Consider the following 27,693-nt stretch of genomic DNA (forward strand, 5'->3'; position numbering starts at 1 on the left):
AGATTCGGGAATGGGGACCGTGTGTGCCCTTGCGTGGGGCTCCTTGGGGCCTGTGTGCTGCTTATGGGCAAATCGGACCCTGGGGGACTGGATTCCAGCCAACAGCCTCAAGGGCAGCCTCGCACCTTCTTAGAGATCAGTGGCTTTGCCTGCTTGATAAGCTCGGTGGAGCCAACCAAACAAAACATGGTCAACCCTGCACGACATTAGACAGAAGATGATGGACATGACTGACTGACTGGAAGCAGAGAGGTTGCAGGGAGAGGGTCTCCCGCTGGCCTGCAGCACAGGCGCTGGCTTGAGTTGGCTCTTTTTTTTTTTTTAAGATTTATTATTTATTTATATTTGGCTGCGCTGGGTCTTAGTTGCAGCACTCAGGGTCTTCGTGGAGGCACACGGGCTTCTCTCCAGCTGTGGCATGCCAGTTTTCTCTCCTCTAGTTGAGGCGCGTGGGCTCTGTAGTTGTGGCGCGTGGGCTCAGTAGTTGTGGCGCGTGGGCTCTGTAGTTGTGGCACGTGGGCTCTGTAGTTGTGGCGCGTGGGCTCTGTAGTTGTGGCGCGTGGGCTCTGTAGTTGTGGCGCGTGGGCTCAGTAGTTGTGGCGCGTGGGCTCTGTAGTTGTGGCACGTGGGCTCTGTAGTTGTGGCGCGTGGGCTCTGTAGTTGTGGCGCGTGGGCTCTGTAGTTGTGGCGCGTGGGCTCTGTAGTTGTGGCGCGTGGGCTCTGTAGTTGTGGCGCGTGGGCTCTGTAGTTGAGGCGCGTGAGCTCAGTAGTTGAGGCGCGTGAGCTCAGTAGTTGTGGCGCGCGGGCTTAGTTGACCCGCGGCATGTGGGATCCTAGTTCCCTGACCGGGGATTAAACCCGCTTCCCCCGCACTGGAAGGCGGATTCTTTACCACTGGGCCACCAGGGAGGTCTCAGACTTGACTGTCTCTTGAGCTCAGTTTCTCTCTCTCCCGGTTGGTACACAGGCGCCGCTCCATCCCCTCTCAATGCTGGACAGTTTTCCTTGTAGATGCTCACTTTCCGTTCTTGATCAGCTGACATTCCTTTTCTATTTCTACACCAAAGCAGGAGAGGAGTCAGAAACAAAATGGCAAGTGACAATAGTTGAAGGGACTCGGGGAAGGGCCCCGAAGGGTAGGCTGACCCTTCTCCGGTGGGGTTTGGGGCAGAGGACACAGCGTGTGTGGGAGAGGAGAACCCTGCAGGCTCCCGATGGGACCACGTGAGCCAGAGGTAAGTTAACCGCACCCGTCACCCAAACACTCTTGCTGTGGACAAACCCCGAGCTGAAGTAAAGCGTTAAAAAAGTGCGCCACTTCTTCGCGTAAGTGGAAGCACCGCCGAGGGGGGACACAGAGGCAGGGAGAAGGCCCTTTGCAAGCGAGCTTCATGCCCGGATCACCATCCTTTCCCTCCAGGCCTGCGGTGCACGGTTCCCCTAACTGAGGTCATGGACAGAGCCCGTGAAAGTGCTAACTGACAGGGCGCAGGGGGCCGGTCCTGGCCGAGAGAGGGTCTGGCCCAGCGGCCTGCCCACTGCCTTTCCTTCTAGTCGCGCCCGGGGCGGGGGAGACTGGCCTGGGGACTTGTCCACGTTTTTATTAACTAGACATTTGGTAGGGCGGTAATGCTAGTCAGATATGCAGAAGTGTGCTGGTGAATACTTAACAACAGGCCCCGGGGGTGGGGTAAAGCCTGGTTTGAGGGTTAGTCCATTTCCATGGTGTCCATATTACCACCGCGGCCAATTTCGAGCTGCCAACGTGCAGTCATTAAACACAGAATTGGGAATTAAACGCGCACAGTTGCACAGCCAGCGCCCCTGAGCTTGGCTTCCTCGCACCACTGAAAACCACAGTAGTATTTCCCGGAGAGTATTGGAAGTAACAGAGGTGATAACAGCGTGTATCTGTTCACGCGGTTGTCCGGGACAGCTTCCCGTGCCGCGCCGCTGAGCCTCACGTGACGTGGAGCTTGACATGCTGCCTCTGCTCCCTCCTCGGGGCTCAGCCCCAAGGTCACGTCTTAGGCGAGGCTCTTCCAGGCTCCCTCCCTTGTGGGTCTCTAATCTATTACCGTGTTTGTTTTCTTCACAGCAGCTATTTCTGTATTAGGCATTTTGTAGTGAACGCTGAACTTTTTGTGCATTTACGTTTTCAGATTATGATTGTTTTGCCTTGGCTGGAGCAAGCGCTTGACCTGCCCGTACAGAGATCTTTCTATCGATCAGCTCCTGTCTTCTCCCTGCTGAGAAGCCAATGACTGCACCTGAATCTCCTCCCATTTCCTTATCCCAACGTTGCCGCGCTTTCCTACATCACGAGCCTCGAGCCCCGTCTTCCGGGGTCGCAGGGCTAGGTTGCTTCCACGTCGCCAATGGTGCTTCACTACCTTCTCCCTCCATCTCTTGGTTAGATTTTGTCAGTTTTGCTTTCTTCAAGGTCTCTGACCCTTTTATGTTTGGGAGTGTCTGCTGTCTTTATATTTGAACAACTTCCTAACTGTAACATCTGGGTCACAATACAGTTTCTCAGACACCTGTTAGAACTTCGCAGACGGTGCTGCATCACGCCCTGCCAGGAAGCGTTGCTGAAACCGGCGCTTTCTCTCGTCCCTTGTTCTGCTCGAGCCGGTTATCTGCTTGCTCGCTCAGGTCCGTTTTCCTCCCGTTTCCTCCTGTCTCAGGGCTGCAGAGCATGTGCCGGGCTCTCTTGCCACCCTGCTCCTGGGTAAGCTCTGCCGAAGTGGGCCTTCTCCCTCTCTGCATAGCTGGCATCTTCCTCAGCGGGCTCGCCTTTGCCTTGGACCCGGCTCCCCGGGCGGGGCTGCCCCTCTGTCTGCCCTCCAGGTCGCCCGCTGCCCCGCTGTTCCCTCCAGTCAGGCCTGCCTTGGTTTACCCTCCGCCAGCTCCAATTTCCCTCCTTTGGAAATACCCAGGGTGACTTCTACCTTCTGGCTGGGCCCTAAGTCAGGGGTGACTGGATGTGCTAAACTCCACCAAAATTTTCTATCCGCTTTTCTCTAACCAGCTGTCACCTTTCACAGATTATAGGACAGGTTTGTACTTTTTTCATTGTGTTGAGGTTTGTGGAGGAATATTCTGGCTCTTCAAATGCTATTGTTTTGTTAAGCGTTGGGGGATATTTCATCAGCTATCTTATGCTGTAATTCCATCATCAGTATTTTACATAATATCTTTGCAACCCTTGTGCTTGTCAAACAGGTAAAGAGAGATGGAGCCTGAGATTCTGCATTGGCATTTTAAAAATCAGAGTTTCTCCAACCATGGAACTATCTTCTGCTTATCACTTTTAACAGTTTTAGCTCAAAAAGATGATAAAATGTCAAGGTATCAGAATGGAAAAAAAAAAGTGAAATTTAAAGAAGTGGCCTGTTGATATTTCACAATGACTCCGTTCAAGCTCTCCTCTTTAATCATGAATTTTAATTAAAATGTTTGAACGTATTACATTTAAATATTAAATACAAATTTGACCAATCCTACAAAGCACATAGCTAAAATGTTTACTTCACTCATTCATGCAAAAATATCTGAGCATGCACTAGGTGCTGACTTTTCTAGGTGATGGGAATACACAATACAGTAAAGAAACAAACATCATTGTCCTTGCAGTCTGCCTTTTTCATCCGAGGTAATAACCCTGGGACTACCTCAACAGGATGAGAAAACGTGAGGCCACAACACACCCACACAGGCTGGTCAAACTGGGCAATTAAACAGTAGGCACACGAAAAAAAGAGAGAGACACCTGTTGATGCAGTGCACCCAGTCGCAAAAGCAGGGAATTCTCCCACCCCAGCTGTTCTCCTCTAGGGTGGATGTGTGTAATAAAGACGCTCCTCCACCAGTGACACATCTCAGAGCGCAGTGTGTGCTTTCTGCCTAGAACACCCGTCCTGAAAGCAGCATCTGGTTGGATGTCAAGGCATCACCTGAACCGAAGACATGGGCCTAGCAAACCTTCCCTCCCTGTGAATCCTGGACCCAGTCTCCAACCCCCCTCACCCGGCCATGCCCAGGCTTCTCCCATCAGAAGTAGCATCTTGCTTCTCAGTGGCTTATTGAATCTTAAAATGTGTTCAAGCTGACTAACCTTGCCTGAGAGAGAGAGAGAGGGCACATTTCACAATGCTAGCAATTAAAATGGGTTTGGAGTTCGGTTTTGGTAACCAACTGTCATTTCTTAAAAGGAAAACATACAAAACTAGCTGCTGTTCCGTTCCTATCTCCCAAGGTGAGAGGACCAAAATTACAACTTGAAGAAAAAGCTCCGTAATCTTTGTCAATCAATCCTCTTAAATTGATTCTGTCCGTAGCCCTTTAACACTCATCATTCATTCAGTAACTATCTTCTGAAGAATACCAGCATGCAGGTGTAGAGAGCGGTGCTCTGATCTGGATGGGAGGTCGGGGAAGACCTCTGGGAAGAGACTGAATGGGCGGCCAGCTATAGCTGTGCAGGCCTCTGGGAACAGGGCTTTCCACGCAAGAGAACAGAGGACCCTGGGGGACTGACTGCAGCAAGCAAGGGAGGAACCAGACATGAGACAGCGCTGACATTCGGGCCTTGAACACAAAAGCCACGGGGGAGCTCTGGGTTTTGTTCTGAGCGTGACAACACGGAGAGCAGGCTGTGCACGTGCGTGCGCGCGCGCGGACAGGAAGGCAGGAGGCCTTCAAGAGGACCGAGGGCTGGGCTGGAGGGGCAAACGTGGGCAGGGGCTCTCAGGCCCAAAGCACATCGTGAAGGCAGAGCACGTGTGAGAACAAAAACGTCTGGGTCTCGAGCAACTGGGGGAACCGCGGTGTCGGCCCCTGAAGACGGGGAACAGGGGAGGATAAAAGTCTTAAGCGCAAGAGCTCCTCTTTTTCTTAAGAGAATTTGCCATGCGTGGTAAGGCAAGTGTTAAACTAACTTGTGGGGAGCTCAAGGAAGAGACCAGGGCTGCAGATAACCTGGGTGAAACCGACCTAAGAGTGGGATTCTTAAAGCCAAGGGCCTGGACGCGCTCACCTCGGCAGGATGCACTTTTAGGGCACTCCCAAAGCTCGGCATCGGGGGCAAAGGGTACAGCAGGTCATAACGGCATCTAAAGAATCCCAACGCCAAGTTTTTCACTAAAACAGTGCAGTTAAGACATTATATGAAACACGACTGGAACACCACTCTTCAAAAATTCTGTAGTAACCTGGTATCTTAAGTTTTCTTCTTCAAACGCATAAAATTATGCACTCTTTCAAAACAGACTGTTCTGAAATAACTGCACAATGTAGTCAAAACATATTTATTACTTTTCAGTGTCATTTTGTACACTCCAGTACAAATACAAGAATATAGCCATATTTACAGGTATTGAAAAGAAATCCGTATATTCAAACCCCACATCTAAACACAGTAGCTTTAAGTCCTGAACTACAATAGTTCTGGTTTGCAGTGAATTACTTCACGCCCTGCCCCCTCCCCCCCCGCCCCCCCCCCCCCGTTGAAATAATCCCTCGAAGTTAAGGTTGTGTTTAAAGACAACAATAGATTGTTTCTGAAATGGGTTCACAATTAATTCTTTGAAAACTTTTAAGCACCTCCTTTCCAAGATTTTACAACTGTGAAGCAGATACATAAAATCTGGAAGATAAAACCACTCATTTGGGCTATTAAAAGCAGCACAATGTCTTTAAAAAGGGCTGACAGAGTTTTCAGTGTGCTTAAAATCTGGAGATATAGCCCAAGGTTTAAAATGAAAAGTTAGTCAAACTAGTTAAACAGAAAACAAAGGGGAAAAGGTAGGGAGGCTGGCTCCTGGGGATAAGACTCTAACAGACCCACCTTCACAAAATACATTTTATTACAACATCAGTTTTTAAGGTTTGAATGTACCACCACTCAGGTCCCTTTTAAAACAGAAAAATAAAAACCCTGAGGTTTCCCAGGGGCTATTCGTATTTCTATTCGCAAACTATCTGAACCAAGGTGTCCACCAAAATGAGATACATGCTCAAAGCCATGGCAACAGGACAACTAGATAGAGAATATTCTGGGATACTATGCCTATTTTAATAAATATTCCCTGGTTACCTCAAGAAGGTTAGTAGCTGGACACCATGTGTGTATTAAAGTGCAGTATTTAAATTAATTCACTACAGAATAAGTGAATCAAACATTATAAAAATATTTCCACAAAATTTTTAATTGTTTAAAAATTCACCGGGAAAATTTCAAATTAGGCATCACATATGTGTATGTGAGCAGTTCCTTTAGGGATATAAACATTTTTAAAAGTCAAAACAATAAGGTGACATAGATCAATAGACAACTGGCAAATCAAGTTCAAAGTTAGCTTAAATCACAAGTTGCCATCTGACTGGGAAACATCTGCCTACTACATCATCTCTCCAGAAAAGGTACAGGCCTACATCAGTAAGGGTTCTAACTGAACACAGTTCTCCCGAGTTTCATTTACATGCACTAATCAAGTCCAGCAAATCAACAATCTCACAGGTATTAACACTTTATGGCGATATAATTTATAACATTTGTTTTTTCTTACATTTTAAAAGTATCCTCAACTTACAATAAAAAAAAAATCAGTTTCCAGTATGACTTTAATTCTTAATTACACTGGAACGTTTTTGTATTTTAGAAAGTATCATCCATACTATTGCTTAGAGTTTACCGCTCTGAAATTTACTGAGAACGCCGAGCATTACCTTCCATGCTTTAATATGCTTAAAGCGCAGGAGCAACGTGGAATTGCGGCATCCCAGAATGCAGTGACAATGGCTAACGTCACAAAAGAAGCCCTTGGTGCTGGCGGTTCTGAGAGCACGTGAACACATCTGCCCAAGAGGAAAAAAAGGCCTCTAAATTGGGTAAGTTAAGATTTTGAAATTAGGAGGATTTTCAGCATAAAGAAACCCTTGTGATCTGATTTAATACTGGCAGTGTCTTGCTAAGGCCATGTGACCAATATTTTAGCAAAGAAAAAAAAAAAGCCAAGGTAATTTTATAGTAGCAATAGTTTCTTTTTTTATTTTAATATACTTTAGGAAACAATATACAAAGCTGAGCCTTCCCGCCATTCCCAGGTAACAGCAGGAAGCTCTGATTACACAAATGTAGCGTGTTGTGATGCTGAGAACAGCAGTCAGCACCAGACCGGAACAGTGAGCTACAGCACAGACACCCTCCAAATGAAACGGCATCAACAGCAAGACAGGTAAACCAGGGGTTAACAAATGACAACCACTTGGGAAGTGACTTCATCATTCTTGTTGAATTTCATGTTTCATTAAATATTCTTATACACAATTTCCTGTTAATCGCTTTAAACAAAACCTCCCTTAAGGAATTACTTCAATTAAGTATAAATGTTCAACAAGAATAGTTCTGACAAAGAATCCCCAGGTAGTTCAAATTCTAATATGCATTGACCGAAGGTAAAGAAAAATAACAATTTGTGTTTGTTTTAACATGTTTATTATAACAGATACAATTCACATCTGACTAGCTGTTTCCTCTTCCCCCACGACCATGTTCATTGGGCCATTTCCTTATATTTGAGCCATCAATGTACTTTCAGCACACATGCCCAGCAGTACTTTTAAGTCCATTCTTACAGGGTGCAAATGGATTTAATAATTTACACAAACAAGTGGGTTATGCTCAATCACTGCAGTTTTACGCTACTGTACACAGGAATGCAAAGGGTACAGAAAAGTGCCATGGCAACAGTGCCTTAAGAAAGGAGAGGAAGAGGAGCCTTAAAAAGTGGATAAAATCAGGTGAAGGATTCCAGAGGGAGATGGAGCACACGGGAAATGAAAACATTTCTCTGCAAAACAAACGGCGAAGCACTGCTCTTGATCAGGGGCAAGTGTGGAAACCGCTGCTTCATAGTATTTTGTACTCTGCCCATATGGTTCAAAATTGTATCCTCAGACACAGATCGCCTGGCGCTTGCACTGAATCTTTTGAAAATGCAAGATTTCTGAATGATAAATTAACCCCCCAAATTTTTCTTTAAAAAAGCTAATTTTGCAGACAGGTTTACATGTAAAAGGCTAGGTATTCAGCCACCTCAGCACTGATTAGTTTTGGATGTCTAAGCTCTGTTACACATGGCTTCCCATGGCTTCACTCTACAAAACATATTTACAACGTGAAGAATACATCTACAAGAAATCTACATTTCAAGGGTTTTACAAATCCATCTTGTATCTTTCCCCTGAATTGAATCTCACAGACCCCCACCCCTTGTCATCTCCTTTGCCCAGCTTAACGGTCCAAAGTCTACTTAAATGCAGCTCAAAAATGTTAAGACTGGGCAACAGATTTACAGTTCTGTTCTCAACACCATGTGCAATTATTCACATCTTCACACCATGAAGGAATTCTGATTTTTTAGCTTTTCGAGTTCCTTAATTTGTTGTCTCAAAAATAGTATCCTGAAAAATAAGAGAGGGCGTTAGAACCCACGTGGTCACTATAAACGCTACAGAAAAACCAGGCTTTCAACTATAAAGATAGCTTTACAAAGAAAATGAGTAACTACTAGTTAAGATGAAGTAATTTAAAACTGGTTAGTCTAGTTAGGACAAAATCACCATTTGAAAACATTACATATATTAAAGTATCAGGATGACAAAAGTTAGAAGGTTTCCTAGTTTTCTAAAACCCGTTCTCAATAATTAGTTTGAATATAATGACTGACTTAAAAGGTAACTGTTCACTGTATCATCACCAGACACAAAAGGCAGCAGATAACATGAGATAAACTTACACTGCATGTTTTCTGGACCACAATATAGTAAGCCTAGAATTAACGAGCGGCAAGAGGCTAATCGTTTCTGAAGAACAATTCTCAACATAAATGTAGGTTCATAAAAATGGAGCAAAGTCCAACTGACATGCATATCTAAAACAAAAACTAAAACACCAATTCCACAGCTGACTCGATTTCCATGAACTTTGTTAACACTGTTCCTCTCTGACCCCTTTCTTCTGTGAACTATGACGATTACTGCTTGATATAGCATGGTATCTGTGTACAGTCAAACATGATACATGACACGTGACTGATACAATACCTGACTGCTTCAGTAAGCTGCTCTAACGAGTATCGCCTGCCTAGCAAGCCAAAATAAAGTTAAGTTTTATGTACGTCAGAACTACTTTCAGAGCAATCCTAGAGTAGAAAATTCCCAACTGATATTCAACAAGTACCTCCAGACATTTCAGTAGTTGAAAGGTTAGATAAAAACTCACTTTTCCAAGTTTACTATAAATCCCAACTTGGCATTTATTAAATTTTTGTGATTTCATGACAAGATTAACTCTACTTATTGACCCAGTCACTCAATATAGACAGGAAGTGAAGCCAATGAAAGTTAAGTCCTCGATTTTGTAATAGGCATTAAAAAAAATATCTATACTATTTAACACGATATAGAAATCCTACTTGAGTAAGATACTAGATTAAGAAATATGAGACAGAGTTTAAGTGAAAACAATTAAAGAAAGCAGATATATATCATTAAACTTCCTGGACAACTAAATTCTTCATGTAATTGCCAAGGGATCTATCGATGCTGCGAGGACAATGTCAACAGCGATTTGAATTTCAACTGAAGTATGTACCCTCAGCAAGAGAGCGCTGCCCTCAGTCGAACAGGGGGCTCCTGGTAACTCGCTGCTGTCAACACCCCGCTTTTCAAATGAAACATTACTGGTACCGTATACTGTCATAACGCAAGAGAAAAAGTCCAATAATGAAGCATTTACCATGGGTTAAGAGAAATAAAATCTAGATGCCACTACCATTCGCCAGGAATACTATTAAATTATGAAAACACAGTTTACAGTATCACGGAATGTGATATATCAAAGAACTTTAAATTTCAGAAATGAAATTCGACTTACGTTCTTTAGTCCAATTTAAGATCTAATTATTTTAAGATATATAATTTTTAGCATTACCTAAAAAAAACAGAAAAAAATTCATTTCAGTGAAAGGCTTACCTTTGCTCTCGCAAAGTTGCTTGAATTTCACATACTCGGACTAAAGATCTTAAATTTTTTAATTCAGTACAGATTTCCGACATATGAACGCTTCCCATGTTATGGGCTTCCTCTCGCAATCTCGATGCCTATAATTAAAGAAATGAAAATCTCATGAAATATAAGTCATATTCACATACAAAAAATAAAACATTAAATTTGAGTGTAACTTTATACCAAGATTACAAAATAAATCTTTTCCTTTAAATCCACAAAAATGCTCATGAATCTAAGGGGGAAAACGATTCTGTTTTAAAGAACTGTCTCTAATGGTGGAAGGTGTTCATTTTAAGATTTCCCCTTCAGGTTTCCTTGGGAGGATAGTATTTCCCATCTCACAGTAGTTCAGTGCTGGGACAGAAGGACTCATGATTTGTGGTTAAATAAAGATGCTGGATCAGCCAAAGTGAAGTTCAGGTATTAACGCTAATAAAAGGGCCTACTGTATCCCTGTATCAAGAGATACACAATGCATTTCCGTGAACTTACAGAACATTTCAGATGGTTAGTCATGTGATAAAAGGGAAAAGCCAACGGCAGTGACTGCAATGTCCTAAGGTCCCTCATCCCAAAGCAGAAGTGTTTCCTAACTCCAGTAGCTAGTCCGGAGGGACAGACAGCTGAACCTTGAGCAACAGATCTGAACTGTGCAGGTCCACTTACACGTGGACTTTCTTCAATAAACACCACGGTACTACACGATCCACGCTTGTCTGAACCTGCGGATGACGGACTCCGGATACGGAGGGCTGACTATAAACCATACTCGGATTTTCGACTACGTGGAGGGCTGGCCTCCCAGCCCCTGAGTTGTTCAAGGGTCAACTGCACTAACAGGTTCTAAAACTATCAGAGTAGCCGGCTGAGTAGAAAAAGCACAACGGCTCTGAGTCATAACACTGAAGTAACTGCGTGACCCTAGTATAAATCTACTTGGTCTTAAAGGCCTCATTAGTAAAATGGAAAACTCATTATCTGCACTGCTTAGTAGTCTTAGAAAGTGGAGAAAACAAACATAAAGCACTTAGCACAGAGCTAAATGCTGAGCACTTGATAATGGGGGCTATACTGATAATTAAAATATTTTATGTGAAAGCACAAAAAGTTACCTCACAAACATCCACATCAAATATTTTATAGAGGGACCACAGACCATCTAACTGGAACATTTTATAGAGGGACCACAGACCATCTAACTGGAACATTTTATAGAGGGACCACAGACCATCTAACTGGAACATTTTATAGAGGGACCACAGACCATCTAACTGGAACATTTTATAGAGGGACCACACAGACCATCTAACTGGAACATTTTTTTTTTTTTTTTTTTTTGCAGTACACGGGCCTCTCACTGTTGTGGCCTCTCCCGTTGCGGAGTACAGGCTCCGGACGCGCAGGCCCAGCGGCCATGACTCAGGGGCCCTGCCGCTCCGCGGCATGTGGGATCTTCCCGGACCGGGGCACGAACCCGTGTCCCCTGCATCGGCAGGCGGACTCTCAACCACTGCGCCACCAGGGAAGCCCTAACTGGAACATTTTATAGAGGGACCACAGACAATCTAACTGGAACATTTTATAGAGGGACCACAGACAATCTAACTGGAACATTTTATAGAGGGACCACAGACCATCTAACTGGAAATTCGTTGCTTTAAATACAGCTTGAATCCACTGGTCCAGATTGGATTTTCTCCAGGTAGAATTAAGCTGCCAGTCACCCGCAGGTGAAACACCTGCTGGATCACGTGACATACCTGCTTCTCAGCATGATCTGCAGGCCAGCCTTGAACATGTTTGATGAGACTTTCATTGAAGTGTGCTGCTAGCGTAGGTGTTAATGAACACGCAGGACGGGCAGATGAATTCTGTGGTACAGCTGTTGCATTTGATGCGTTACTACTAGAAGTATGATTTGGACCAGGTGACGGACTTCTCTGGCTACTAGAAGAGAAAACACTGTTGAATGTGTAGTATGTTTACAAGTGGTCTCTGGGTATCCTAGACACTGTCTGTCAATACCTTTCATTAATTTAAAGGTACACAAATTCCTAACAAAAATTTATTATTTTAACATCAAATAAATAGAACTTAAAATCCTAAGTATACTTATATCGTGTATTCCTAATACACTTTTGGGGGGTTAAAAGAGCCCCTTTAACATTAACGTCAGAGTTATCAGTAGTCTCCCAAATTTGACAGCAGAACCTGTTGACTTTGTATACTACAAACACTAACGAGAATGTAACTAAGCAATGGTCACATTTGAACAGTTGTAGATATAAGGCACATTATTCTATCTTAAGTACATGAAGATATGGAGGGGGGAAAAAGTACACTGCCTCTGACTGTTTAATATCAGAATAAAGTGCTGAATCAGAAGGTGAAATAATGTGAAGCAAAAAACTTTTAACTGCAAAACAATGAATGAGTTTAGTGGCAAAATGAGACCAAAAAAAGCAACACTCTGAGGTTGCTTATCTTCTTCTGAAACTATATGGCTTGGGCTAGGATTCCGGGATATAAATAATCACCCAAGTTGATTTCCTACCTGCTTCACATCAGTTATTTCCAAAAACTAAGTCTCCCAAAGGATGAAGCGTTTTCACCACTGAGGATATTTACAATTATACTGCAGCCTCTAATGCCAATTTAGAAAAAGAATTTCCCCCAAATGTTCTGAGCAATGGCAACACTGCGGCAGTAGATAGCTTCCCAAAGTGATCATTTTGAAGGGAACAACTCTCATGTGGATGTATATGCTCTGAAATGCTTGTTTAGAAAACAACAATAAAAACAACAGTTGAATTATGTTGCCACCTCATAACAAGAAATAAAAATAGGAAAATCAATCAAATTAAAATCATTTAAAGTTAATTAACAAAGAAAACCGACAACACAATACAGCTCTGTATCTGACAAGCAATCCGTACAGGGTCAGAGTTGAGGCTATTATTAGGAAAGACACACGCGCACGGACACACACACACACACACACACACACACACACACACACACACACACACACACACACACACACACACACACACACACACACACACACACACACACACACACACACACACACACACACACACACACACACACACACCAGTTGTAAAATACTGGCCCAACTTTTAGATGTGAGATATTTGGCTTTATCAATACATTCAAATCTAAAACTGCTATCAGGAGGTTAAAAATGGTATCATTTCCAACTAATGAAGTAGTATAAAATCACGTGCCCTCTGCAAGTGTCACATATTACTACCCCCCCCATCACAGTTCACCAAGTAAAATTCTAAAGAAAGAGCCACTTTCTTCAAATTAACCCAGGATTCATTACTAGAGACAATCTACTTATTGTAGTAAGATTTGCCTTTGTAAATTTCGTAATCCACAAAACTATGGTTAAGCTATTCACGGATTCTTCCAAGATCAAGTTCTACTACACACATATATATAAAATAACATCCAAACAGTATGGCAATATGCCATATCAAGGAAAAAACAACGTGGCCTCAACACGCCGCATCAACTTACTGTGAGCGCTGAAGACTTCGAGGAGAGGCAGGTTCATGGCCCTGCTGCTTGTCAGCAGGCGCAGGCTGCTGCGTGGCTGATTGGGAAACTGGTCCTTGCTTAACTACCGGAGTACTAACCTGAAACGTCAAAGTCTGGTGAGACAAGGCTTTGCCACAGAGACAAAAAGCATGAAAACTAGATAAGAACGAAAAGTTCTACCAATGAAATGATTCCATTATTATTCTACTATCTTCCCAATTATTTCTATTCAGTGATTTTTAAGGTAGCAAGAGCAGTCCTAGCTGTCCTTGCCTAACAGATCAGTGTAAGTGATACAGACACATTCACTGTGTTAAACTACTGTCATTCAGGGCCGAAATCCACATACTCCTCTAAGTCTAGTTAGTAATCTTAAACACTTTATATAATCTAGAGGCTTAAAGAAGTAGAATCAAATGAGTTTCCAAAGGTCATGTAGTTAGAAGAAAGTCAAGTTCTGAGACTTAGATCTAATTTCATAAAACAGCCCTGGGCCAAAAAATTACTTAGCAAACCAGCATAAGAAACTAGTTCTCCTGATTTTGAGCCCAGTTTTCTTTCCAGTACACTATAATACCTCTTTTGATTTACTGTTATTCCTGTATCAATAAAAATAAATATGTTACCACATCATACAAATACAGCTGCTCAAATTTCAACCACATACGAAGAGAATGTATACACCGGTCTATCAGAGAATGAGCTACGGCCCATACACAATTCAACTGGAGTGGGCTTCAAAGAGACGTCACCCTATACAGGCAGACCAAGAGGTCCATGACTACAGTGGGGACACATATATTAGGGTGGCCAAAAAGTTCATTTGGGTTTTTCTGTAAGATGTTATGAAAAACCCGAACGAACTCTTTGGCCAACCTAGTATGATTCACGTTCAGATACGACAGGGAGAAAACAAGGAGTCAAAACTGGAAGCCCGAAATTAAGGCACGAAGGCAGACGGAGGCACCTGTGATTAAGTCACACCGTTCAGCAGCAGAGGCTGTTATGGGGGGGGGGATAATTAATATCGCCCCAAACAACTCTGGTTAGCACTGCTACTTCTGAATATAGAAGAGTATGTTCTTTTATAAAGAATTTTTTTGTGAGATCAAATGTCCACTTACTTTTAAAAACAACTTGTAAGTTTTTAATGCAAAAACTCAGAGCCACCTGCTTAAAAGGATTTGAAGTGACAATGTTAGGACCAACGGTAAACCCAACACCGCCACTCATGCCACGTACTCCTAGAACACCACCGCAAGATGAGCTGTAAGCTCTAAGAATAAGGTCTCTTTTGCTAAAACTCACCTTTTAATTCTTCTCCCATCAAAATACAGGCAAACAAGAACTGCACAAAAAACTAACAATTGTAACTCAAAATTTAAAAACTTAATCTAGACTGACTCCAAAACACACACAGACAAATGGCTGATGTAGGGAATGTAGGGAAGATGAGCCAATAGAATAGAAGACCTGAGAGCCGGCCCACCATCGATTTCAAGCTGTTTCAATACATTTTTATTTTCAAGCTTCTGCTTATGATTTTATTTTTTTGCGGTACGCGGGCCTCTCACTGTTGTGGCCTCTCCCGTTGCGGAGCACAGGCTCTGGACGCGCAGGCTCAGCGGCCATGGCTCACAGGCCCAGCCGCTCCGCGGCATGTGGGATCTTCCCGGACCGGGGCACGAACCCGTGTCCCCTGCATCGGCAGGCGGACTCTCAACCACTGCGCTGCCAGGGAAGCCCTTATGATTTTATTTGAATAAAGAGTTCTTTGGCATGAAAGTTTCAAACAGCCCACTGTTTTACAACTAAAAAGAATTTCCTCCTATAGTTACCAGTAAGAGTTAATAAAAAAAAAAAAATTAAACCTGTACATTCCAACTTCCAAACAGCTCAAGTTTTACTGGTGGTATGCTACAAAGCAAAGAATGAGTGTGACTGGGAACCGCTTATGAATTTGTGCGTACGACTCAAAGGATGTAACATAAAATTGGCAGTAGCATGGTAAGGTCCTGTTCACAGTCCAGTAAGAATAGAAACCAGCAACTTTCTAACCGTGCTCTGAGGAGCCAGCCATACGCGATTTCGCTGGGAAAACCAGGCAGTGTAGCTTAGTATTAATGAAATGGGTTCTGTGCTCAGAAAGGCCTAGGTCTCAAAATCTGACTTGACCACAAACATCAGACTTAACGAAAGATTTCATTTTCTATTAAATGAAGCAAATAGTAGTTGATGTGAAAATTAATATAATATATATAAAGCTCTCAGCACAGAAACTGACTCATTTCTATAATTTGTAGACAGATGGATGCACCTAGAGTCTGTCATACAGAGTGAAGTCAGTCAGAAAGAGAAAGACAAATACCATATGCTAATGCATATATACGTACTCTAAAAAAAAAAAAAATGGTTCTGAAAAACCTAGGGGCAGGACAGGAATAAAGACACAGACGTAGAGAATGGACTTGAGGACACGGCGAGGGGGAAGGGTAAGCTGGGATGAAGTGAGAGTGGCATGGACGTATATACACTACCAAACGTAAAACAGATAGCTAGTGGGAAGCAGCCGCATAGCACAGGGAGATCAGCTCGGTGCTCTGTGACCACCTAGAGGGGTGGGATAGGGAGGGTGGGAGGGAGACACAAGAGGGAGGGGATATGGGGATATATGTGTACATAAAGCTGATTCACTTTGTTATAAAGCAGAAACTAACACACCACTGTGAAGCAATTACACTCCCATAAAGATGTTAAAAAAAAAAAAAGTATGGAGAAAATCACTGGAAAACATGTTCTGATATCTCAGTCTAAAAATTCTACAAATATTAAGACTCAATTAGTATACCTTCTTTATCCACAAAGCCAATGAAGAGAAGAGAACCAGTGTATAGAAGTGGCACGATGCAATTCCCTCCTCCAAGCCATCAACTGAGAGTCTAACCTGAACCTATTCTCACTCACCTGTCATTCATCCCACCACTACCTCATTCCCAAAAGAGAGCTTTTTCTCCAATATTCTAAAACATTATGAAACTTGCTTTAACCAGAAGCGGTGTCTTTCCCAGTTTCCCTCAAGGGCGACATACCTTGGGCTGTGATGAAACAGGAGGAGTACTAGCCAAAGGCTTGACAGGGACTGCGTTCGTCTGAGGTGTGCTTATTCTCGGAGACACATAGGATCTCGGGGATGACGCGTCAGACGTCAAAGACATCGGAGACTGATTAGACGGCTGGGCTGTGAAGGGTGAAGTAAACCAAAAGCCGCTGTAGTGCATGTGCAGGAGATCTACACGTCTCTCCACGCGCCCCACAGCCCCAGAGAGAACAGCTATCTGAAGAAGTCAGCATCTAAGCACTCGCTGGGGTCACACTGACCAAATGAGCTGCTGAGCGAGACCGGCACACCCAGTGCGGCCCCCACTGCGTCTGAGAACACCCTCACCAGAAGGCCTCACCTCGCCCTCGCTGCCTCCTCCTCCCGCTACGAGGAGGCCTGGCCGTCCCCTCAGGCCCCCGCCCCTCGAGGCCGCCCAAGGGCTGGTGGCCCTCATGCGCTGCACCAGTAGGCCAGACACTCGGGCTGCTTCGGCGGCTTTCGGCACCGGGGCTGGGGGCAAGCCAGGCAACCCTTCCATTCCCCACGTGCTCCTTCGTGCCCCGTTGGCTCCTGCACGGGGAAGAGGGCTGGCTAACTCAAGGCAGGGCTTGCGCGTTTCTGCATCCTCTGGTCAAAACCCATCTAACACCAACTTGAAGCAAACTTCAACTCTTAAAACAGATCCAGCGATTCGCAAAAATTGAGGCTATATCATAGTTTACTTTAGCTTTGGAGTAAAATATCTCACTAACGACTTAAATGCTGAATTAAATATAGATTATATTGCAGATACGATGACAACAGTGCAAGATATATGTCAAAAGCTTGTTTCATCTAGAAAGGTAAAGAAAAATACTACTTGTATACAGCAGTGTTAAAAAATCAAAATAAAATCAATATCATAGCTACGCTCTCTTCAAAGACTAAAGAAAAATCTGCTACGAATCCCACCTGCCCCCACCAAGACACAATTCTAGAGGCATCTAAGAGTATAAGTACCTTGTGTAGAGAGCTGAGCAGCTTGAGAGATCAGAGAAGTCATGTTGAAAGCAGATGGTCCAGCAGTGAGAAACTTATGAATGATAGACTGCAATGAGGCTTGGGTCACAGCTGCTGTAAGAACTATAAACATATTACATCTTAAATTCAAATAAAAACACAGTGGCATATGTGGTATTAGTTACAACTTGAAAACTCAAAAGGAACCCAGAAAAAATCTGGAGTGTTTCCATACTAGAATTCCCAAAATAAAAGTCTAGAAGATAGGAGTAATACAATGAGCCTAGAGATGTGAAATGATCTGAGGCAAAGGCAAAGAAGTTTAGTGGGTTTATATAATAAAACAGTAGAGTTTCCTTTACAGTAAAGTTTAGGTGTCCAGTTAAAGGAAACTCCTCTATGAGACTTTTAAAACAGCAAAGAGTATTCACCGGAACTTCTGATTATACCAGAAACCTATCTGTACACAGGCACCGTACTTAGTACATTACTTGGAATTAACTAGGTAAACAGCAGTTATTTCATCCGAATGCATCGTTACACCAGCTGAGCACTCAAACCCTACATCAACACCCACCCACAACAAGCTTTCAAAATGGATATTAAAAGCTGGGTACTTTGGAATACCATGTATTTCTGAAGCATAAGATCTTTTATTATTGACATTTGCTTAGGCTATCATTTCTTCAAAATGTTTAAAAGCCCCACTTTGCCCAGTAAAATGTTTACCTATCAAACAACAAATACAGAAATGCTGAAGAGAATAAGAATGGAAGATTAATGACCAACTAGCCTAAGATAGCTCCATTTTTAGGGTAAAGGAAGAACTTAACCACTTATGTGGAAGTGTACACACACAGAAAATTTTATAATGTTCATAAGGCTTAATGTTTCAATCTGAATGGTTTATGGATTAAAAACTACATCCACTTTTATTCAGACTTCTTTGAGGTGGCTGCCCAAATACTTTAGTGGTACACTGAAAAGCCAAGTTGGAATTAACAATGCAATTAACTAGGAAAAATAGCATAATGTTATCCATTACTTCCCTTCTCAAAAGTGTGTAAGTAGTTTAAGAACTACCTGAATTCCTATTCTTAGTAATTAGCATATTTTAAATATTCCAAATAATCATTTACCGATGTACATGAGATTGCTTGAACTATGTTAGAAACCAGGTGTTTCCATATCAGTTTTAGCAAATATTCTTTTTTCTGTTTTCACTTAAAAAGAAAAAAAACATTCGCCATATATATTAAGCTGATGGAACAGTTATCTCCAGTAACTACCAGGTACGCAGCAAGTCTTGAAAAATACACAGAAAATCCAAGTATTGCTAATTCAATTATAGTAACAAATTAAGCTATGGGGGATATAAACTCCAAAGCATGAAGTTCAAATGTGAATTTCAAAACAAAACAAGACCATTCCTATACTGGGGATTTTACTAATCACATAATTTTGCACAACGCAGCGAACTTTGTAGAAATTATCACAATGAGAATTTACCTTCATTTATCTTGGATATGTCCACATTAGAATTATTGAGTTGCAGCGTGGCTTGCAAAGCAGGAAGCAACTGTCTGAGCAGATTTGGGTCCTGCAGTAATGGAGGTATTGGTGACTGTGGGACAGGAGAGACAGGCATTGCTGAAGCAGAGGCTGGAGGGGCAGGCGTGGGGTTCAGTCCAGAGGCAGAAGACGTGGAAGGAGTTGTGCAAGAGTGTGACACCGATTTGTCTCCTGATGTAGATTCTAAATAAAAAGGAGATAATAAAGCTGAAAAACATTACTTCAGTAGAGGAAACTGGAACCAACATCAAACAAGCAACACCCACGTGGCAGGCACCTAACTCAAGTAAGCTCATTTAGTATTTACAAGGTAGCACAGAGGGGGCTCAGTAAATATCTAGCTGACTAGATATGAGGCAGACATTTCATAGATGAGAAAACTGAAAAAGATTACATAACTTGCTTGAAGTCACAAAACCTGGCAAGGCAGTGACTCTACCATACCCATGTCTGAGTCTCACGGTACCACACTCTATTAGTAATGCTGTCTCAAACACATGCACAAGCACACCTTCTTGTACTGCATTCTGCCTTTACTGCATTTTGCAGTTGCTGCCTTTTTCTTCCCCCCCACCCCCGCCCCGGCCAACAAATTGAAGGTGCTGCAGCAACCCTGTATTGGGCAAGTCTCTCCGTGCCATTTTCCCAACAGCATTCTTTTTAAATTAAGGTATACTTTGTTTTTTAGATATAATGCTATGGCACACTTAACAGACTACAGTATAGTGTAAATTACAACTTTTATATTATACTGGGAAACCAAAAAAATTGTTTGACTTGTTTTATTGTGAGACCTGCTTCACTGTGGTGGTCTGGAACTGAACCCACAATATCTCCATGGTATTGTCCTGTATTAACTACACTTTCAAATAAGCTTCCATTAGGATATAAAGGGACAATACAATTCTCCAAGACTTAATTTCTATGCATCATAAAATAAGGTGAAAATGCTTATGAGCACAAAAACAGTCTACTTAAACGTGACAACAGCCTTAATATCAATCAGGATAGTCACGGTGGTGAGCAACCCCAGAATGGACTAAGGATGTGATGCCTAAGAGGAGACTCCTACTTTGAACTTTCGTCCTTACAACTGAGTTTTAGAATTACATACTTTTAAATCTTTCGGATTTAAAAATATAAAGTAATGAACTACCTCTATTTGTATCACTTAATGATTATTAGCACTAAAAAAGATACTTTTAAAAGCAAGAAACTCCCACAAGACCCCCTCAGTGTTTAAAAAGTATTAAACATGCATAAAAAATTATCCTTCGAAAGCCATCCTTGCAAATTACTTACATAGATTCAACGTAACTGAAATTAAAAGCCCAACAGCATTTTCGTAGCATTTGACAAGCCAATTCTATAACGTATTTTGAAGACGTATGGGCTAGTAAGAGCCACAAAATTCTTTAAAGAAAGAACACAGCAGGCTTCCCTGGTGGCGCACTGGTTGAGAGTCCGCCTGCCAATGAGGGGACGTGGGTTCGTGCCCCGGTCTGGGAAGATCCCAAATGCTACGGAGCGGCTGGGCCCGTGAGCCATGGCCGCTGAGCCTGTGCGTCCAGAGCCTGTGCTCCGCAACGGGAGAGGCCACAGCAGTGAGAGGCCCGCGTACCGCAAAAAAAAAAAAAAAAGAACACAGCTACTAACATGCCTTGCCAGACATAAAAACTTTAAGATTTAAAACAAAACCAATTTAAGGCAGGTTAGACTTCTGTATATATATTTAAGTCTTTAGAACTAGTAGATGAAAACACAGGAAGATAACTTTGATGTGAGGATGCAGAAAATAACAAAGAGCAAAACAATTACACCCAAAGTACTGGTGACCAAACTACTTTAAGGAACTCCTATAAATCAAAGCAGACAGACTAAACAACAGAAAGGTGAACAGAAGACAAGGAGACAATTCACAGAAGAATCATGAATGGCTTAAAAAACACAAAGGATGCTCAACTTCATTGATAATCAGAAAAACGCAAATTAAAAAGCAACAGAATATTCTTTTACGTTCATCAGACTGACAAAAATGTCCAAAGTCTAACAATACCGAATGTTCTCAAGTAGTAATGGAAACACCTAACATCTCAGGTGGAGACTAAACTCATATAACCACACTGGAAAACAACTTGACATTATCTAGAAAAATTGGAGCTACGTGCACTTCACGACCCAGTAATTCCCCTTAGGAATACACCCTTAGAGAAACTCTAATGTACATCAATTTGGAGAAATATTCAACAATTCTCATAACAGCGTTATGCTTCTCTTTTTATTTTAGCACAAAACTAGAAACAAAACACATGTCCACCAACAGGAAGAAGAACATAAACTGGTATTTTTATACCATGAAATTTTACTAATACAGTCACTGTAATGGAGGAAACAATTAGAAACCAAGGTCCCATAGGTAACGACATTAGAACTAGAGTATTCAAGATATTCATACAGTCTCTTAAAATCTTGGCTGAAAGGCTCTTGAATTTCCCATATATACCCATTTCTTGGAGATTTTCAAGCTCATATATACATTATATAACTGAATTAAGACTGCTACTATAATGTATAAAAGTTTCAGGAACACTACATTTGAATATTACATTGCTACCTAACAAGTATAAATCTTCACTCCCAATTTAGGAACTAAACATTAATTAATCATCATGGCCCCAAAGAAGCCAGGAATTACTACTGAATAGCAAGTTTACTGCCAAAAAAAAAAGAAAGAAAAAAAAAAAAACCTCCTCTACGGCCTTTTTACACTACTGTAATGGTCAAAACACCTATAGGGACAATAGCTGCTTTCAGTAGATTTCACAGATGTGTTGATCTCGCATGATCCACTCAGAAGGTCTAAGACATATTCATTTTTGTAAGGCAGATATTTTCATTTTAAAAGGCACACATTTTAAAGGAGGTAGTCTCTAAGTCTAGCAGATTGCCTACCGTGTTCAGCTTTGCTGTTTTGGAATCATAAACAAGTATAAAGAAACTTGAAGGTAGGCATCCCTGGTGGTGCAGTGGTTGAGAGTCCGCCTGCCGATGCAGGGGACACGGGTTCGTACCCCGGTCCGGGAAGATCCCACATGCCACGGAGCGGCTGGGCCCGTGAGCCATGGCCGCTGAGCCTGCGCGTCCGGAGACTGTGCTCCGCAGTGGGAGAGGGCACACCAGTGAGAGGCCCGGGTACCACCAAAAAAAAAAAAAAAAGAAAGAAAGAAAGAAAGGAAGAAAAAAAAAAGAAACGAAGGAAATAAGATCTTCCTTGTGAAAAGTTTATTACTTCCTTGTGTCAGTTACTACATTTTATGAGGCAATTATAGACTATAGCAGCAGTTCTCTCCAGATCATATACCTTAAGGTTCAGCTTAAGGAATAAACAGTTTAGGGGCATCTTAATGATGTTTAGAATGAAACAAGTTCTCTGTTTTTACTTCCTGCATGAACAATTAAATTAGTACTTATATCCCTCTGAAATGACCCTTTTGTTACGTTTACTATGGTTTTCCTCTGCCTTTAATGATAGGAGTTGGAGAAGGTGTAAGTTGTTTCCAAATTTGTTTCAATGCTGCTAAATCTATCCACGGATTTGAAAACTTAACAAAGGCTTGAAAATTCTTCAGTGTTGCCATTCAATCCAGGAAAAGGAAAACACTCCAAAACAGAAGATACATATCACTACAAAGAAATAAGGTAACAATGTAAATACGTATATGTATCCCGAGGAGGAATTTCGTTTGCAGTTTTGTGAGAGATTATTCATGAACAGTATGGAAACCAGTTACTACTACTCAATACTTACGGGAACCTTGAGCAAGCAGCATCTCTGAAGGCCAGAATTTCTCTTTTTAGAAGGTCTGACTGTGATAGGACTTACCCAAGTTTAAAAACAAAACCAGACACCAGGGCCCCAGCCCAGCTCTGCCGAGCGGGCGGCGAGCTTCCGGCTCCACGGTGGCTCTGGCGCACCCTGGTGGTCACGAGAAAAGGGAGGCCCTCCCAGACCCCTCTTAACCTTAAAACCGAAAGGAAACAAAACCAAACCACAAGGTTTAAAACTCTAGCACAAACACAGAGAACTAGTGGAGAAAGGGCAAGGTCAAAGACAGCAACGCGAAGCTGCTTTTCCAGGCGGGTCTTCAGCATGCTATTTGCACACCAGTTATTTATTTTTAAAAACAGCTCCACTCACCCCCTTCTTCCTAAAGGACACACCCACGCAAATGCCCTCCGGAAGTGTGTTACACCTTAAACGTTTCTAATACTACTTGCCTCCATCTAGTAGTATAATTGAGAAAAACAATTGTGATAAAAATATAAAATGCTACCCTGAAAGGCAGTCTTGGTTTCATCATGAAAATATAAACAAAAGGCGTTTCCCTGGTGGCGCAGTGCTTGAGAGTCCGCCTGCCGATGCAGGGGACACAGGTTCGTGCCCCGGTTTGGGAAGATCCCACATGCCGCGGAGCGGCTGGGCCTGTAAGACATGGCCGCTGAGCCTGCGCTCCGCAACAGTCTCGAGAGGCCACAACAGTGAGAGGCCTGCGTACCGCAAAAAAAAAAAAAAAAAAAAATATATATATATATATATAAACGAAAGCTATTGGTTGGGTGCCACTCCTCTGTGTTCAGAGCGCCCTACCACAGACATTACCCAGCATCTCCTATTATACATACAGCTTATGATCTCTCTCTCTTGTATCAGAAAATGAACTCTTTCAGGAGAAGAATTTTGTTGTATTTCTCTGTAGCTCTGGTGCAAAATGGCGTCTGGCACCAAGATGGCCTCAGCACGTACTTGTTGACGGGACGCCTGATTAGGCAAGAAAGGCTCAGGTGCCTGTGTCTGTGCTGTTCTTCTTAAGCTCTACGTTCAAAACTTATAATGGGGAGGAAAAGCCTAAGGTCCCCAAAAATAATTCATTGAGCAGGCAATGAACAGCTCACTTTATGCTATTTTTTCATAAAGCTAAGTAATACTACATAGTCTTAGAGACAAACAATTTATTTAGATTTATTTTAATAATCATAAAATCCTCAACTCCCTTCTTTTTTAAACACTCAAAGGCAACAAGCAACTATTCAGAACAAATACACAGTCACTAAGTGTGCTTTTTCTACACAGATATTTAATTTTAATTAACATTTCTATTTGTCTTTTTAATCCGGAATCTGTTACAATGTTAGGTTAACATACTTCATGTTTAAACAGTTTTGTATCAAACTAAAATTAAAAATCTGGATCTTTGAAAATAAAGACAAATAATGAACTTAAGAAAATTAATGTAGTGTTTTACGTTACAAAGCCATTTCAAAAGGCTCTTCTGCTTTTTAACATCAGCCTCTAGTCTCATTCTTTAAATGCAAACTTTTCCAAGCATTGAAGAAACCTAGGTTGCTTTAAGCCTATTTTTTCAGCTTTTGGCAAAACAACGGTATCCAATTTTAGCTCTACCATGTTTATTTTTTTATTTTGTGTGTGTGCGTGTGTATGTGTGTGTGTGTGTGTGTGCACGCGTGTGCCTATGATTTTTTTAAGGATATGTGGTGATGTTGTCCTATGGTATTTTAAACTTAAAATGAGCTTTAAGGTCACTTTCCTACCTGATGTTTTTCTATCATTTGTAGTTCTCTAACCAATTCTTATCGTAAGCCATGAAATAAATGTTACTCTTTGATTTTAATTTAAATTGTGTATATAAACTTTGATAAAACCTTTTTCTCTCCCTTTATGCTTGTAATTATGAATTATTCATTTATACTTCCAATTTTTACCAGTAGGGGGAGTAACCTACCAAAGACTAGACTTCACAGAGAAATGTACTATAACCTAACTTTTTAAGGCTTAAGGTAATAACCACTCACCTCTTTTAATTATAGGCACCCTTTCAAAATACCCAAGACAACACAGACCAAAGTCAGAATTTTCTGACCTACATTTTTCTGGTATGCTAAATAACTCCTCCTCAATCTGCAGTAAGGTCTAACGAGATACTGCACGTAAAGAGTAAAAGGTACTGACTGCATTTCTAAACATTAATTTCCCACAATGTTCTGACAGTTGCCGTCATAATACTAAACAGGATATGGCTGTAAAGCTCAAACTACTGATGCAACAGGGCAGCCTGCTTGTTCCATTGTGTAGTAATGGTGTTACAACATGGAGGAATCATAAGGGAAAACAAAGTATACAAGTGTAGTAGAAAAAACCGCAAAATAACTAGGTGACAACACCGGGTATATAATCTGTGACTTTCATTTTAATTTATTTTTTACTCTATAATTCATAATTTTAAATGTGTCTGTCCAGAACTTTTCTATGCATTTAAAATGTACATAAAAATAAGTATGGCATTAATTGATGTTTTATAACAATTATGTTTTTGCAACTTGCTCTTCTATTCAACCGAGAAAATCTTTATGCTAATACATACAAAGGATAAGCCTATTTTAAAACTTTTAACAGATTTTACTTAAGTGACCTCCATAATAACCACCTTCTACACTCCTACCAGTTTTGTTTCCCTACATTCAACTGTTAATTGTCACCAACTTTAAGAGTGAAAAATCTCATTTTAATTTCCAATATTGTATTGGTAATCTTTCTGTTGAATTCTTTTACGCTGGTAAAATATACAACATACAATTTACCATTTTAACCATTTCTGGTTTACAATTCATTAGCATTAAGTACATTCACACTGTCATGCAACCATCACCACAATTCACCTCCAGAACTTTTTCATCTTTCCAAACAGAAACTTTCTACCCAATTAAACCACAGCTCCCCATCTCACAAGACCAAAGTTGAGCACTATTCTAGTTTGTCTCTCTATGAATTTGCCCATTCGAGGTACCCCAGAAGTGGAATCACACAATACTTGTCCTTTTGTGTCACTTAGCATAAGGTTTTCACAGTTCATCCATGTTGCAGCGTTTATCGTAATTTCACTCCTTTCTAAGGCTAATACTGCATGTGTGTGTATATATATGTGTGTGTGTGTGTATATACACACACACACACACACACACACATATATATCACATTTTGTTTATCCTTTATCTGCTGGTGGACACTAGGGTTGTTTCCACCATTTGGCTGTTGTGAATAGTGCTACTGCGAACACTCGTGTATAAATACCCGTTTGATTCCTTGGTTTTCAATTCTTTTGATTACATACTTAGGCATGGAATCACTGGATCCTATGGTAATTTTATGTTTCACTTTTTGAGGAACCGCCAAACTGTATTCCACAGCAGCTGTGTTATTTTACGTTCCAACCAGCAATACACAAGGGTTTCAATCTCCACGGCCTCAAAAACACTTGTTGTCTTCTACTGTTTTTTTAATATATATACAGTAGTCATCCTAATGGGTGTGAAGTGATATTTCACTGTGGTTTGATTTTCTGTCCCTGTTGACCAATGATGCCGAACACCTTTTTATGTGCTTACTGGCCATTAGACTATGTTCTTTGGAAAAATGTCGCATCAACTCCGTTGCCCATTTTTGGACTGAGCTGTTTCATTTTACTGTTGAGTTCCAGGACTTTGTATTCATATATTCTGGCTATTAATCCCTTATCAGACATGACTTATAAATATTTCCTCCCATTCCATGGGTTCAGTCTTTTCACTCTAGAGTGTCCTTTGATGCACAAAAGTTTTTCATTTTGATGAGGTCCAATGTATCTATTTTTTTCTTCTGTTGCCAACGCTTTTGGTGTCATATCCAAGAAATCACTACCCAATCCTGTGTCATAAAGGTTTTCCCTCGCTTTCTTACAGTTTTATAGTTTTTAGCTCCTAAGTTAAGGTCCTTGTTCCGTTTTGAGCTAATTTTTCTAACTGTTGTAGAGCAAGACTGGCCATTTAAACTTCCTCTCCTGTAACTGCCTGTTCAGATACTTTGCTCATCTTTCCATTGGATTGTTGGTTTTCATACTGCTTTGATGAGTTCTTAATGTAGCCTTAATGTACCGTTATTCATATTTGTTGCAAATATTGTCTCCCAATTTTGTTTTTTTTTTCAACCTTTGTTTATTGTATCTCTGTCACAGAGAAGTTTTAAATGTCTTATGTAGCCAAATTTACCAACTTTTTAAGGCAAATGTGTTTTGGGTCCTCATTTAAAAGGTCTTCCTTGCCCCTCAAGTTAAAAACAGTATTTTCTAACATTCTTTCATCACAGGTATTCCCCTGCCCCACTGCTCAAAATGCCATCTTTATTACATAATGTAATTTTAGTGAAACTTACTGACTAAATCAGACTAACACCAATCCCCCCCCCCGCCCCCGGTTAACGTCCTCAGTTATTCAACAAATACTTAAGTACTTCTATGGCCAATTGGTCTAATTTTACATGAACATTTAG

The 27,693-nt window shown here is 41.5% G+C and overlaps 1 protein-coding gene across 8 annotated transcripts in view; it reads right to left on the bottom strand.

Moving 5' to 3' along the window:
• Positions 1-7,023: 7,023 nt before the first annotated feature.
• Positions 7,024-27,693, bottom strand: part of WAC (WW domain containing adaptor with coiled-coil) — an 84,913-nt gene continuing 64,243 nt past the window's right edge. For 5 of the 8 annotated variants that reach the window (XM_060163512.1, XM_060163496.1, XM_060163472.1 and 2 more), the window contains 7 exons: positions 19,251-19,520; positions 17,742-17,864; positions 16,732-16,880; positions 13,622-13,740; positions 11,836-12,022; positions 10,040-10,167; positions 7,024-8,466 (listed from right to left, as the gene is read on the bottom strand). In XM_060163512.1, coding sequence (XP_060019495.1) covers positions 8,397-8,466; positions 10,040-10,167; positions 11,836-12,022; positions 13,622-13,740; positions 16,732-16,880; positions 17,742-17,864; positions 19,251-19,520 — 1,046 coding nt within the window. In that variant the 3' untranslated portion in view covers positions 7,024-8,396. The remainder of the gene's footprint in view (positions 8,467-10,039; positions 10,168-11,835; positions 12,023-13,621; positions 13,741-16,731; positions 16,881-17,741; positions 17,865-19,250; positions 19,521-27,693) is intronic. The other 3 variants (XM_060163489.1, XM_060163525.1, XM_060163481.1) reach the window with 2 other exon arrangements.

This window comes from Lagenorhynchus albirostris, chromosome 1, assembly GCF_949774975.1.
Source record: "Lagenorhynchus albirostris chromosome 1, mLagAlb1.1, whole genome shotgun sequence".
Lineage (NCBI taxonomy): Eukaryota > Metazoa > Chordata > Mammalia > Artiodactyla > Delphinidae > Lagenorhynchus > Lagenorhynchus albirostris.